The sequence below is a fragment of the Nannospalax galili genome, unplaced genomic scaffold, assembly GCF_000622305.1.
Source record: "Nannospalax galili isolate Female #2095 unplaced genomic scaffold, S.galili_v1.0 scaffold9, whole genome shotgun sequence".
NCBI classification, from domain to species: Eukaryota; Metazoa; Chordata; class Mammalia; order Rodentia; family Spalacidae; genus Nannospalax; species Nannospalax galili.
The window spans coordinates 7,076,617-7,092,344 of NW_008360332.1; the positions used below are offsets into that span (position 1 = coordinate 7,076,617).

At 40.3% G+C, this 15,728-nt stretch overlaps 1 protein-coding gene across 2 annotated transcripts in view; it reads right to left on the reverse strand.

Moving 5' to 3' along the window:
- Nucleotides 1–3,092: 3,092 nt before the first annotated feature.
- Znhit6 (zinc finger HIT-type containing 6) overlaps nt 3,093–15,728 on the reverse strand; it is a 59,470-nt gene continuing 46,834 nt past the window's right edge. For both annotated transcript variants that reach the window (XM_029560287.1, XM_008826248.3), the window contains 2 exons: nt 9,111–9,235; nt 3,093–4,622 (listed from right to left, as the gene is read on the reverse strand). In XM_029560287.1, coding sequence (XP_029416147.1) covers nt 4,582–4,622; nt 9,111–9,235 — 166 coding nt within the window. In that variant the 3' untranslated portion in view covers nt 3,093–4,581. The remainder of the gene's footprint in view (nt 4,623–9,110; nt 9,236–15,728) is intronic.

Here is a 15,728-nt window from a genome sequence, read left to right on the forward strand (position 1 = left end):
CACTGGCTGCTCTTGCAGAAGACCCAGGTTTAAAACCCAGCACCCACATGTCAGCTAAAAGCTGTCCATAACTCTAATTCCAGGGGATCCGACACCTTCTGTCCTCCGTGGGCAGTGCACAACACAGGTGCACTTACATACATGCAGGATAACGCTCATACATATAAAATAAAAATAAACCAAAAAATCACATGGTTTGGTTTTCCTCTTGGTTGTATAGTTGAACACTCAGATTTTAAAAGATCTTACTTTTGTCTGTTCTGGTGTTTTCATGGATTTTCTCCAAACATTTCCACTCCTGACCCCTTTCCCAAGAGTTCCAACACGTCATGAAATTATATTACCTCCCAGTGCCTGCAATAGCTCCCTTGAAACTCAACCCCTTAAGCCCGTCCCATCTACAGGCATGGCCCAATGGCTACAGTTGTATTCACCAGAAGGCCAAGCACAAGTTCCTTCTGATGCTCAATTATAATGTCAACAAGACAATCACTAAGTTAATTTTGCACACCTGTATCCTTTCCATGTGGGCCCCTTAATCAAGCAGTCTTGGAAAGCCATGCCATCTCACGCCTGCAGCAACAGCTTTGAGCAGTGCTCAGTTCCGTTGCAGACACTTCTCAAAGGACAATGAAAAAGATGAGATACCAACGTCCTGAAGGCCAATCAAAGGAACTGGTGTTAATACAAAGCAGCTAAGTGAAGTGACTGAAGTTTTTATACCCAGATCAGCAAAATATGCCAGTAACATGGGCACAGACACAAGGTGGGTGCTAAGCCGTCTGGGAGAAACAGCTGTTTTCCATGGTTGAAGGGAGTCTCTAAGAAAAGTGGTCTCACAAATTATGAACAGTTCTCCTAAAAAATTAATGGGTTTACTGGGTTAAGGTGCATATGCCTGTAATCCCAGAACTTGAGAGTTGGGGACAGAAGAATCAGGTGTTTAAAAAAATCCATCTGGCTAAGTAGAGAGGCTTAGTGAGGTTAGGCTGGGATAGATGAGACCTTGTCTCAAAAAAATAAGGTGTATAGATCAGTGCAGCTCTCAGACATCTGGGATGTTGCTTTGTGTAGTGAAAAGGGTTTAATGCCAAAGTTCACAAGTGGCCAAAGTACAGAGAATGTGTCTGTGCTCAGTCACAAATAGGACATCTGCATCACACCTCCTCCCAAGGCTCAGGAACTTTCTGAGAAGAGGGGGTGGAAAGACTATAGAGCCAGAGGTGCGTGGGCCGGGGGAGCAGGTCTTCTGGACACCATAGGACTCTGCACTCAGGAACTCACAGCAGCTGTGGTTGTCTGCACATGATAAAGTCAGTCAACAGTCCAGCTTGGAGGGGAAGTGGGCTAGCTGAGAAGCTACTGATATTTGATGCCTTCTGGGAGAGGGAGTATTCTTTAAGAATATGGCTTCTGGTAGGTCAAGTACTCCAGTGGATGGCCCTATACCCATGAATATACAGACAGCAGAAACTGGACTTGGTGAATAATTTTTGTTTTTAAACGGGCATGCAGTTGGGACAGGGGAGGGAAGTGAGAGATGGATCAAGAAAGAGTTAGGGGGAACAGGAGGTGAAGGTGATCAAAATACATTGTATGTATGTACGAAATTATCGAAGAATTCATAAAATAGTATATATAAATGTGTTTGATAAACTATTAAAATAATTATTTCCATTTTAAACTAGCAGTAAACGGTTCTCCATGTTATGGCACACAGCAGGAATTCAGAACAGCCCATGACTGGAGAACACACCACGACGCCCGAGTCTAAAGGCTAAGGATGGACGCAAGAAATCCGAGTTGCCTTGGTAAATGCTGGCCCACCTCTCCACACTCTGGGTGGTCTTGAGTACATTCCTCAAATCTGACTAGACCTCAGTTTCCTTCTCCATATAAAACATGGATGATGATACTATACTTAACTCTAGAGCTCACAATTTAACATCACAGTCAAGTGTGAAAAGGGAGAGAAAAGGCCCCATAGTGAGGCTATGAAATTTACTTTATTTACCAAGAATCCGAAACAGGATCTAGTAGAGCCGTACAGCTTGCTTGTCAAAGGTTAAAAGATGTGTTATGTGTACATGTGTACATGTATAGGACAACCATGGGTGTCGTGTACATGTGTACATGTATAGGACAACCATGGGTGTCGTCCCTCAGGGGTGATCCACCTTGGTTTCCCTCAGTGAACTCATCGAGGAGGACAGGCTGGCTGGCTGGCTGGCAAGCCCCAGTGGCCTACCTATCTCCATCTCTCCAGTGCTGGGATTAGAAGCCTGGCTTTTAGAAATGCAGGTTCTGAGGTTCAGACCCAGGCCCTTGTGCTTCCACAGCATTTTACCAACTGAGCCATCTCCCCAGCCCTGAATTTGGTTAAGCTGACAATATAGTCCACCACATCTCAGTACAGAATATGTTTATATCATAGTTCATCTTAGTAAGTAAAACACACTGAGGTAGTATGAGTTAAGTAATCTGAAATAGGTATGCCACACAGTGCATGTCAACCTTATCAAACCAAATGTACAAAGGAAACTGGCATTCAGTCATGTACTTAACATGTTATTAGACTTGGTGAAGCCTGAATCCTAAATACTTGCTACAGGGAAACCAACTGGCTCAATGGCTCAATTGTGCTTTAGACTCTTAAATATCCATCACAGTAGCCCTTTTACTTCATATGTATAATATGAAATTATTTTCTTTTTAAAATCATTGAAAAATAAAAGGCCAAGTGGAACTTTTCACATCTTAAAATGTATTCATGAACAAACTGCAGGGTCTTGAACTTCACATCAATCAAGGAGTCTGTTTACTCATCAGAATTTGTCAAGAATCTAAAAGAGAAAGGGCCAATAAAAAGAAATTGGGCTCTAACAGTACAGGCTTCTAGGGCAATCATCAAATCATTCCAAATTCACCCCCTCAAGTCTGACATGATTATTCATTAAAACATGTTTACCATAAATCACTTAGGAATAAATACACATATCAATCAACTGTGCTGACAGTTGTATTTAGGTGAACTCTGCTGCCCCATACCTCCTAGGCAGCAGAGGAAAATACAGAAAAAAAAAAAAATTTGGGGGGGTCCAATTTTCAACTTAAATTCTAGACGGGATAGAGTTCAATACTTTTCTTAGCATTGAGACAACAGCATAACAGGCTGCCCTGTGAGGAAACTCCTCTCCACCTGATACTCAGAGCGCATGTTCTTCCTGTACTTTTGCCCACTTCCCACAACTCCATGACCATTTGATTCAGCTCTTCCCACCTTTTTTAGTGATCCAAATGTCACTTTTGGATTAGACTTGATCCCTTAGCTGTCTAGCCAGTGATATTGCAAACATAATTCTGTAAGAACCCTTTGCCATGTCAGGTTCCTGAGGCTGTTGGATACGAATACAGCTCTATTCTCACACGACCGCTTATCTTCCATGAGCTGCACTTCCACAGTGTTCTGTCCCAAGTTACATATATATACATTTATAGTCTTCAAATTTCTTCTATGCTCCTTTTACTGTATTTTCATAATTCTAATCCTAAGTTTCTTCAAAGCCTTTGTTTTCTTTTTGGTCTGAAACTTATTCTACTTATAAACCAAATGAATTTCATTACTGTTCAATTTTACCAGTTTTCTAAACATCAAGTACACAGATGCAATACAGATGTAGTAATGCTATACTGACTCTTTCACTGTCAAATTGCAGTTTCATAACTGTAGAAATGCCAATGAAATTATCAGTTTAATTTCAACATGTGAACTGTCATAAGGTATACATTAAGCCACTTATATACATAAATACACATCCATACATTTCAGTGACACACTGGAGTTCCAAGTATGCTCTTTTTCTTTAGTTACTGCTCAGTGTATCAAAACGCAGCAGGCGCCATCACGGTATCCCTGCATGATAAGGAGAGAGGACTGGCTGAGGCACAGAATTCACAAGAACTTGTGTGAAAACAGCCAGGTTTGTCATCACTGATCACTCAATGTAGAGCTACTGATTTTTTAACTGAATAGACACATAGTAATTAATATTATTTACTTGGCCTTTTCAGAAGACATTGTACTGGGAGTTTCTCCAGTATAGGAGTTGTCTTAAGAGAGGTGACTTACACATCAACCCCAAAGACGACAAAGGCCAACTGTTGGAGAACCAGTTTCCCTGGGCTAGATGGTCTCCTGTGTGTCATTCTCTCCGGGAAGGGTCGACTACAGAGAAGGTCAACTTTGCGGCTGACACAGGTGATCCTTGGGTTTGGTTTTGTGTCAATCTAACAAAATGTCTTCAGCTTACAGAATTAAGCATATTAAAAGCCTAATGAGTGCTACATGTATCAAGTGCAAAGGCGTTCATCCTTTGAAAGAAGAGGCTTTATGTCAGTTAATTCGAGAGGCTATAAAATACATTTTTTTTTCTTTTTGAAAAGGAAGGTTTAGATGGTTTAATTATTTTTCAGACAAAAAAATTCTAACCACCCACTGACAATACCCCAAATCATCCAGCAGTCCAGCAACACACAACCCTCTGCAGCTGCCTGGGAATCTTCATCTTCTTCCAGAAGTGCTCAATGTTCATTGCCAAAATTCTTGGCAGATTCACTTTTCACTGGAAAAAAATAAGTAAACATTCAGTCAAATGTTTATGCCGCTCAGCTGGTTTTGTTTTTTTCTTTGCCTCTTCTTTCTGATGTGTAGCAACAGCCCTGCTCATGGGGCAGACACACCATGCCGTGTCCTGGGCAGCCTGGATAGACAAATCTGACCATAATAAATAGAAATGATGTCTAAAAGCGGCAATTATATTTTGTGGGGTTACGTCCATCCTGACTCAGCGGAAGACTTGGGAATGGACACTCACAGTGCGGCTATGATCCTACACTCAGGCCACTAAACAGATCACCACTATCACATAGGTTGGTCACATGTGGTTGGAAAAAAAATTTCCATATAGATATTTTCTAAACTTAAAATTGAGGGTCATTACGTGTTGAATGAATGTGGGCGGACAGAAGCCAAGGCAGTCAATCAACGTCCTCCTTCACAGGAAAGAAGACTGAGCAAAAATGGAGCTTGTGTCATGCCTGGGGACAGCACCATCAAGTTTAACACTAAATCCAGCACCTTGAGGATAGTCTATCTGTAGAGTGCACAGGGGTCTACAGAATCAATGCAAATGTAAGCCACACCATTGTTTAGTGTTTTTCTTTTAAATCTGCAAACTGGGAAACAGATAAGCTTTTCTATCTATTTCATTGTATCATGAAACTTAAAAAAAAAAATCATTATTTATTCACTCATTCATTCATTCATTCATTCATTCACCCATTCGTGTGAATGAGTGAAGTGTACCATGTGCATACAGTGTCCATGGAGGCCAGAAGAGGGCATTGGATCCCTTGGAGGTATTGACGGCTGTTAGCCATCATGTAGGTGCTGGAATCTGAACCCAGGTCCTCTACAAGAATAGTCATCACTCTTAATCACTGAACCACCTCTCCAGCCCCCAAGAAACTTTGTAAAAGGAAACGATACACTAAAAATGCACTTAAAATTGCTAAGGTTAAATTTCAGATTAGGGATTGGCAAGATGACGCAGCAGTTAAAAGCACTTGCTGCTTTATCAGAGCACTAGAATTGGTTCCTAGCGTCCACACTGGGTGGCTCACAATGCCTGTAACTCCAGTTCCAGGGCATCTGACATTCTCTTCTGGCCTCCAAGAGCACCTATATGCATGTACATGTGGGCCCTCCCCACAGATAAAATAGATCTTTAAAAAGGATTCAGATTATTTTGCTTAAGGTTTATACTGTTTATTTCCATGAAGTAGATAAGGAAAATAAAGCTCAGAGAGGCAGAGGGAGCTGATGCCAGAAACAAACCTGGACCTCTGCCTCATACTATAACTGACAAGTTCCTTGGGGCTTGCTTAGATTTCAGGTTGTATTTGCAATCAAAATGACATTCACTAAACTGAGGGTAGTGGCTCACACCTTTAATTCCAGCACTCGGGAGGCAGAGGCAGGCAATGGAGGCCAGCCTGATCTACATAGTAAGTTCCAGGGCTCCTGGGGCTATAAGGAGACCCTGTCTCAAAAAGGGGAAAAAAAAAAAAAAAAAAGGCATTCACTGAGTCTTTTCTATGAGGCAGGCACTAAAGTAATTCCTCCTAAGACAAGAGTCTCCCTCCTTGAGGAGGTTCATGAACTACAGGAGACTCTTCAAGTGCCTGCATGATGCGTTACTACAAGCTTATTTTCTCCTCTGGTTTCCTGTGCACTTTCTGTAGGCTGTCATAGCACCACTGTGCTACAAAGGAGACCTGTGCTTTCATGTGCCTGAGGGAAAGACAGAAAAGACTGTGGAGAAAAAATGAGGGGAGGAAAGGGGGAGAGAATAAATAATTTGTTGGTCTAGTAAGAGACTGATATATGAAGAGGTGCTGTCAAGGATTTTCACTAATGCAAGTAATTAATTTTGAATTGGATCCTTTCTCTAACATAAAGAAATTTTCTAAGCTTGAGTCAGATTATCACAGAAATATATTTTGCAGGCGTCTTAATAAATGAAGCTTTGTTACAATATAGAACATGTTATTAAAACTGTCTAGCTGTTTTCTTTAATATTTTCTTTATTATTTTTATTTTATGTGCACGAAGGCATTGCCTGCATGTTGGTAAGTGCACCAATGTCATGCAGTGCCCACAGAAAGCACTGAATCCCCTTGAATTGTAGATACGGATGGTTGTTAGCGGCCATGTGAACCTGGGAATTGAACCTGGGTCCTCTCCAAGAGCAACCAGTGCTCTTAACCACTGAGCCATCTCTCCAGCCCTTGTCTAGTTGTTTTTACATAGGGTTCTATTCTTTTCCACTAGAAGAAAATGCAGCCTGCTTTCATTAAGTCATTCAAATCTGCAAATCTAACTCTGGCATTGAGGCGCCTGTGCATAGTTCACACCACTCTCAGATGGATACAGAACTTCCTACTGGATCAGATACAAAGTGAGTAACTGGTACGTTCATCTCCTATCTAGTGCTTAACCTTTACAGCCCTCCTTTCTTACTCCTAAAAAGGGGAAGGAAGGCAGGGTGTGGTGATCCACGCCTTTAGTTCCAGCAGTTGGATCCCTGTCAGATGGGGGGAGGGGTCAACCCAGTCTATATAGTGTAGCTCCAGGGCCAGGAGGGGCTACAAGGGAGACTGTCTCAAAAGATAAAAAAAAAAGGAAAGACAAGCAAACACCCCCCAAAAGCCCTCTTGCCCTTGCTTATTACTATAGGTGGACTTGAAATTATGGCAATCTACAACCATAACAAACATCATAATAATTATCAACTGTGGAAACCACTGCATCTTAGCCCCAAAACACATTTTTCCCAAAATAGGAAAAAAAACAAAAACAAAAAAAAAAACACTTTATGCTACGAACTCAGGATTAAAATTCAATTTTTTTCATCTCTGGAGAGAGCAAAAATTTCATAGTTGTCAAAGAAAAAGCTCTGTTCTTATATAATCCCCTTCCTCACCAAGGGACCATCCTGCGGAATTTCAAATGCTACAAGACTGTACAAAGAAACAGATACCTTGAAGTGTTAAGAAAAATAATGTATACACACAGACCTGCTATTACTGTTAAGGGAGTGACTTAGGATGTGACAGCTTGGACAGGATCCTGGAGTTCTGTCAGATCTTCTTTGCTGTAGCAGCCCTAGGCAACCATTTATATTGAAAGCAAGAGTTGCCTCTGTGTGTCTGTAAATAAGTCAAACGCCATATACCCAGGAGGAAAAAAGCAGTCAGTTCTACACAGGGTTCCAAGCACACTGTTGAATTACTCTTCTCTTATTGCTTCCCCACAGGAAGCCTGACTTGAACATGTTTCTCCTAAACAAGGTAAAAGACAAGCTGTGTGCACAGCCTTTATTTACACAGTCATGTTTGCCTGGCCAGTAACTCACATTACTGAACATCTTGCCTAAAACCAACATTTAGAAGAGCTAACATTATGTTAATTATGGTAAGAAAAAGTAAGTTCTCACGAAGTTTAAAAAGTGAAAGTGATTATTTAAAACTGAAATCCCTAATCGGAGAAAATTAGATGTTCTCAAATTATGAAAAACAAAGTCAAGAAAAAATAAGGTTCAGTGGCTTATAATTATTAAAAACTTGCTAATTAAAATCTAGCTTCAAGAGGTGGCACTGAAACAATTTTGGTCATTTTTGGGGAAAAAAATGTGCTAACTTTAACCAAGAAAGAAAAAATTATATACACATGGAGAGAATATTTCACAACACAGCCTACTGCCAGTCATTGCCTGAAATACTGGCATGTCAATAAAATGTGAACCATGTATGCTGAATAATACTTTTGAAAAAAATACAGATTCATCCAAGAAGTCTGTGTTCCTTTAGAGTTTGTTACAATAAAACTTGGCCTGTATCTATTATTTCTTAACTGAAATGAGTAATCTTTGAATAATCTTTCTCACCTTTTCAAGTAATTACTGCCTTTTAATCAACCTCTACACTCTTTACTCTGCAACACACTTATATTACTTTAATCAGTAGCTGCAAATACAGATAATTTTATATATCAAGCAGTTACACATATCATTTCTAGTTCAAATCCTTCCCCATATGGCCAATGGAACAAAATCATAGGAAATGAAAGAGTGAATTTAAATGGGTAAATAGCAGGTCAAGGCATAAGCTTAGTTAAATGTAGCCCAGATTTTAAACATAATGTTCCTTGCAATATCATCCTTTGCTAGGAAGTAGGGCACTGAAACTGTTTTGTATTTTCTCATTGTATGAACTGCAAGAGTTTTAAGTAGATAGTAAATTTTATCTGGAAACTCTAATAAAGCCAAAATATCCTTTTGCAGTAAGATAATCTGACTTATTTAAATCAACGTTATGAGCTCACACACTTGTGGATGGTATAGAAGCAAACAGCTTGCTCATCTGGTACTTTATGTTATGGACTGAGGTACAGAGAAAATTCTAAGTTTGAAAACACAAATAAAAAAGAGCAGCCACAGGACTGCTTGCTTCTTCAAGATTAAGAACCAAAGGAACAAGTTTATACTTACCTTGATGAAGAACTTTTATGTCATTGCAAGATCCTTTCAAAACCACATGCAAAGTTGGATATTCAATGATGACTTTGCTCCTCAAATTGTCTAAAAGACTTTTGCAAGGATCCAGTTCATGATATCTTAAGAAAAAAAAACACAAAAACCAAACCAAATAAACAAAAATACCCTTGGAAAACAAAATTATTCTTAAACTAAACAAAGGAGATTCCCGTATAGCATTAAAAAAAAAATCATAGTATTAATTCAGTAGTTATTAGTATAAGTTCAATGCCTTCTAAGAAAATAAGGCTAAAGAGCTAGTATTATAAAGGCTTTAAAGGGGCTGGAGAGATGGCTCAGTGGTTAGGAACACTGACTGTTCTTGTGGAGGACCTGGATTTAAATCCCAGGACCCATGTGGCAGCTAACAACTGTCTGTGGCTCCAGTTCCGGGGGATCCAACAGCCTCTTCTGAGCTCCTCAGGCATTGCATGACACAGGTGCACTTACCTACATGGAGGCATAACACATACTTAAAAAAAAAAAAGAGGCTCTAAATCAAAAAGTTTACCAATACCTATAATCCCAGCACACCAGAGGCCGAGCCCTTATCTCAAAAAAAAAAAAAAAAAAAAAAAAAACCCCAACAAAAAACAAAAGACTCCCCCCAACCCCCAAAACCAAAAAACCCAATAATCAAAATAACAGCCAGTCATTGTTGCTTTAATCCAAGCACTCAGGAGGCAGAGGCAGGTGGATCTCTGTGAGATTACGGCCAGCCTGGTCTACACAGTGAGTTCTAGACCAGTTAGGGCTACCTTCATCCTACCCCCCAAAATAAAAATAACAATGAATAATCAAAATATATACCAAGCGGGCCCAACTCCCTAGTGGCAATTTGGGTAACCTCTTCAGAGGATGGTGTGATAAGAATAGGAGGTAGGAATTGGCTAGGCAGTTAGGGTAAAAAGACCCCAAAGTAGCCAGTTTTTTTGGCTAAAAGTCAAAATGTCCTTGGGCCTCTTGGCAATATACTCTGTTCCAAAGGCCCAAAAATGTCAAAAGTATTTGGGAGCTCTTACCTAACCCCTACAAGATTTTAGGGTTACCTCTTCAGAGGGGGTAATGTTAGAGTAGCACCCCCCCAAAAGAGTACACGAAGTTGTCAGAAAAAAGTGATGGGGAGATATGGGAGGAGTTGGACGGGAGGGAGTAGCGTGGATTTGATCAGAACACATTATATGCATGTAAGAAATTCTCAATAAATTAAAAATAAAAAATATATATTTTATACACACACACCAAGCAGTCAGTACTCTTAACTGCTGAGCCACCTCTAAAGTTCCTAAGGTGTAAAATTCCAAGTTCTTAAAAAATAAAGTTCCAGCAGAATAAGGTGTATCCTCCTGAGTCTCTTTGGCTTGCTTTCTGGGGTGGCACATCATAGCTATGACAAAGGCACATACAGGAATGTGTTGGCATGTGAGTACCATTTCAGGTCAGACAAGAAAAAGCTGGGAACTTGTCCACAGTGTAGTGAACAAGCTCTCCAGTTTTTTTCTTCTCCACCAATGACAGATGATACTCAGGTGCAAAACACTTTTCCATGGAAGACAGTCTGCCAGCTGTAATTCCAGTCTGTTCCTTCTGCTCACTGCTGTGCAAGGGCTCAGAAACAAAGACGTCAGGATACACTAAGCCCTGCTACAATCTAAAGAGTAAATGTTGGACAAATTTTGGTATTTCTGAACTAATAATAACATGCTATGTGTACCCTAGCTGATTTAAGAATTCTGATAGAGTGATGTCTCTGTGTTCTAAGACTGTCCTATGCAACAGAAGGAAACAACTGCTTTACAAAATGCAAAGCCTCATCCACTGGGAAAACGGATTTCTTTTCAGTAAGTGATAAATGAGAGAATGGTTACAAAACAAAAACTATATGTAGATGACCACTCACTCCATCCCTGAAATTTAAACTATTAATTTTAGAATCAGAGAATACAAGTGAAGCATGGTGGTACATGCCTTTAATTCTGCTACTCAGGAGGAAAGTTAAAGGCCAGCCTGGTCTCCATAGTGAGTTCAAGGCCTTCTGGAACCACATAGTGAGAGCCTTTCTCAAAAACAAAAAACAAAAAATAAACAAAAACAAAAAAGAACTACAGAATATTGTGTTGAAAGAAGTGTGAAATGAAAAATAACTGAGTTTTCTTAAACTAGCCATCTTGCATCCACAGACTACAGAATGTACGTATCGTTCTTTCCTTGGGTAATATAGTACAGATGTGGAGAAAATATTTTACAAATGGTTCCAGAATTTAAGGATTAAATGCTTCACATCTTCTAAACATTACTTCCCTTTAAAATAAGCAACAATAAAAAAAACCCAGCAGTAAATACAGAAAAAAAGATAACAGTATATTAGCTAACTGAATATACAATTAACATACAAGTAAAACACAATATATGCAAACAAATTTTCTTAGAGAAAACAAGACTTGAACCTCTGAAGCAGTATGCAGCAAATACCTGAAATAACTCCTATCCTATCTAACTTACCCACAGGCTTTTATTAAGACTTGGCAAATAAGAGAATGCTTTTTAATGATTTCAGTTTTTTGGTAAATTTTCTATATGTAGTTAATATTTTCAGTATTTTGTGTCTTTTTGTAGCAGTAAATCTGCACTGGGTTGTTCTAGATTACCAAAGCTGAAACAAGAAAACAGTAAGAGTTCATCAAAAGCCACATGGGAATCAAATACCAATATTATTGTTGACAGAGTATACTGCTGGTTTTTTGTTTGTTTGTTTTAATTGTTGCTTTTTTTTTTTTTTTTTTTTTTTTTTCTTTTTGAGACAAGGTTTCCCTGCAGCTGCAGCTGGCCTGGATTCGCTAATGGAGACCAGGCAGGCCTCAAACTCTGAGATCCACCTGCCTCTGCCTCCTGAGTGCTGGGATTAAAGGCCACGCGCTACCATGCCCAGCTGTCAGTATAAATAATACATGTTCCCAGCAGAGGACTGTTCAATGATACATAAAAATTATGAGCATGTAACAAGTTACCCATGCTTCCAGTCCTAAAACTTCAAGAATTACACTTATTTATCTTCAAAAACTGGTCTTAGGATGCATTTTTTTTTTTTTAAAAAAAGACTGGGTCTCTGTAGACCATCTGCCTCTGCTGCCGAAGTGCTGAGATTACTGGTGTGAAATTCTGTGGCTGATGGATACAAAGATTGTTAACAGACTTGTCAACTCATGAATTGTTTTTAAAACATTTTACTGAAGTGCAAAGAAAGCCTCGTTGAGTGTTTTTTTTTTATTTTAATTTATATGTAGGTGTATGCATGCCTTCTGTGTGAGGGTGCCAATAGAAGTCAGAGGCATCAGATCCCATGGAGCTGGAGTTATAAGTGGTTGTGAGCCACCTGATATGGGTGCTTGGGAACCAAACTGAGGTCCTTTGTAAGAACAGCAAGTGCTCTTAACTGCTGGGCCAGGAGAGGCTTTGATTAGAATCACTGGATTTTATTTATGCTCACCCTGAATCATTAGTAACCTCCACCACACCAGCATCGCTATCAAGGACCAGCAAGCTTCTAGACCATGGCTTTCCAGCCAACCCAAGAGTTCAGATTTCATTGAAGAATCTTTTATCTGAAAGTCTGAATTTCCCAGATTCTTCTATTATTAGTGGTTGCTCCATGAAAACTATTCATACACAAAGGCTGTAAGCACCTATGGGGCTAACATTTTATGGGCTTGGAATTTAGTTAAATGAAGCAGTAATTTAGTGGTTGCTTGGGTTTGGAGTGTAACACGAGTTAAAGTCATGCTCTGCCATTCACAGGTCTATGATTTCAGACAAGTTATTTCACTTCTCTTTTAAATTTTTAATTTATTGTGTGTGTGTGTGTGTATGCGTGCACACGTGCACACACAAACTTGGTGTCAGTCCTCACTCTCCTTGTTTAAGACAAGCTCACGTGTTGCTGTTGTGCTGTGCACCCCAGCCTAGCTTAGCTGGCCCATGAACTCCTGGGGGATTCTCCTTCCTCTGCCTCTAAGTCACTGTCAAGAGCACTGGGATTACAGATGTGCTACTGTGCGTAGCTTTCCATGGGGGCGCTCCTTTTTCTACCATCTTACTGTTAAAGGGCACTGGGAGTATAAGTAAAAAAAAAACCACACATAAATAAAATACACCATCAATTTAAAGAAAAAAAAAAAAAGACCATTGGGATCAGACATGTGCTATTGTGCCCAGTTTTCCATAGGTTCCGGGGGTCTTCAGGTGTGCCAGGCAAGCGCTTTATCCACTGAGCTATCTGCTCAGCCCATTTTACTTCTTTAATGCCTAGTTTTCCTGCTTGAAAATGGAGAATGATGGTAGCACTTCAGAAAGTTATGCAGCTTCAGCAGTAAAACATGGCAGCCACTGGCTCATTTACTCAACTCACAAACACATCAGCTTGTCATCTGAATAAGCTTAAAGTAACACATTCTTCAAACTTCGGGGCAAAGAAATTTCTTTAGTAAAAGAGAACGGCCCTTAGGTAAACATGAGGCACAGCTTCAACTTACATGCAGCCACATGACTTTTAGTACAACCTTCAAACCATTATTTTATTACCACCTTTATTTTCAAGGATCTAAAAGGACTTAGAAGCTTCTGTGTCCAACATCTTGAGACAAATTTGAATTCAGTTTTGCCCTACTTAAAACATCCAAGTTTTAGCTTTTTTGTAAGCCATTCAGGTCACTGAATCCCAAGAGGCATCTTTTATCTTTTAACTTCTCACCAACCCTGGTATTTCCATCAGTGGAATTACTCTGATAGTAGAGGATAAACTACTTAGGTTTGGAAGATTAAGATACATCTGTCTCTCCCCTTACCTCTGAGATGCCTTAGGCGTCTCCTCTTGTATTTCACTTGCTCACCCTCCCAGGCCCCATTAGCTGACCCTGCTCCAGGAGGCTCATGGGGCATCACAGGGCAGCAGGGCTCAGCAGGCTCAACAGGGGTCACAGGGACTGACGTCATACAAAGAAAATCCTGATACTCAAGCACTTCATCTTGGCTCTGTTCCGAACTTCTAAAGAACCTGGCTATTCTTGAATTTCTTTGTTCTGTGCTAACTGGGGTGCTTGAGTTTTACTTCTCATAACTCAAAAAGATAGATTTCAAAAGGGAAGGGTCACAAACTACTTTATTTCCCATTTAGTTAGTGACACTAACCCCATTTCCCGCCCCCCCCCCCGCCAAATTTAATGCTCTTTTGTCTCAAGTCCACAGTATTTTTCCATCACAAATAAGGTTACCACATGAGTGCTCAGGAGCTCAAAAACTACAGGTTTGATACTCATCTGCCACACACAGTACTCAACCTGTGTACTAGTACAGTGGTGCTTATTTCTCTGTCTAGGTTTGTGGGCTAAAAGTACAACTAACTGATGCCAAAAGTACAAAATTTTACCTTTGGCTTTTTGAAAAAACAAACCAAACTGAAACAAAAACCCAAGGGCTAATACAGTACAAATCATCTACAATGTAACTTCTACACCTAAGGTTCAGGGAACATTGCAGAAAGCAAAAGAGGGGTCAGGAAGATTTTAAGAGCCAGACCAGAATACCTGCTGCTAGATATGATAGGGAAGCAGTACCCAGCATAATGATGTCAGCTGACATATCAATGTGGATGGGTGGGAGAGACGTCGAAAGACCTCATCTCTAGATGAAGAGCTACAGATAGCTGAAAAGGGAGAATCAGTTTTTTCCAGGGATTAGTGCCCTGACAGGTTATCTAATCCCAGTAAGGTAGGGGTGTGGGTGGGTGTGTATGTACATATACATACACATACCACATGTGTATATAGGTAAGAGCAATAATTAAAGAGGTTATGAAATTGAGATGGAGTGGGGGAGGACATGGGAAGAGATGGAGGGGTGGAAACGATGTAAATGCAGTGCTTATGTGTGAAATTCTCAAAAAAATTAAAATAGGGGCTACAGAAATGGCTTAGTGGTTAAGAGCACTGGCTGCTCTTCCAGAGGATCCAGGTTCCATTTTCAGCACCTACATGGCTGCTAACAACCAGCTGTAACTCTGGTTCCAAAGGATCCAATGACCTCTTCTGGTTTCACTGAGCACTGTACACACAGGTACACTTACATACATATAGGCAAAGCACAAACATAAAACAAGTTAATAAAAAAAATAAGAGAATAGCCTCTCTCTGACCTGCAGGCCTTTCTCCGGGACCAACCAAGCTCCTCCCTGCAGTCCGCAGGAGCCCTTGGGGCCGCTTCCTGCCCCCATCATCCTTTGCAACTCTGAGGGCACAGCCACCAGCTGCCATAGACCCCCATCTTTCCTGGGCCTGGCTCCCAGGCTAGTCCAATGCCCAAATTGCTGAGGCCAAAATCTTTCCTGAAGGGATCCAAACCCTAGGAGAAAGCCTGAGAGCATCTGATCCTCACCTGACTTGGGCCTCTGTGGGAACTCCTGAAGACAAAAGCAATCAGGCCACTCCAATATAAAATCAAAGGAAAGAACTGGAAGCTCAGATGAACCACCTTTTCATGCCCCAAAAGTAAACCACAAAGACACATAAAGTTTACAAAAAG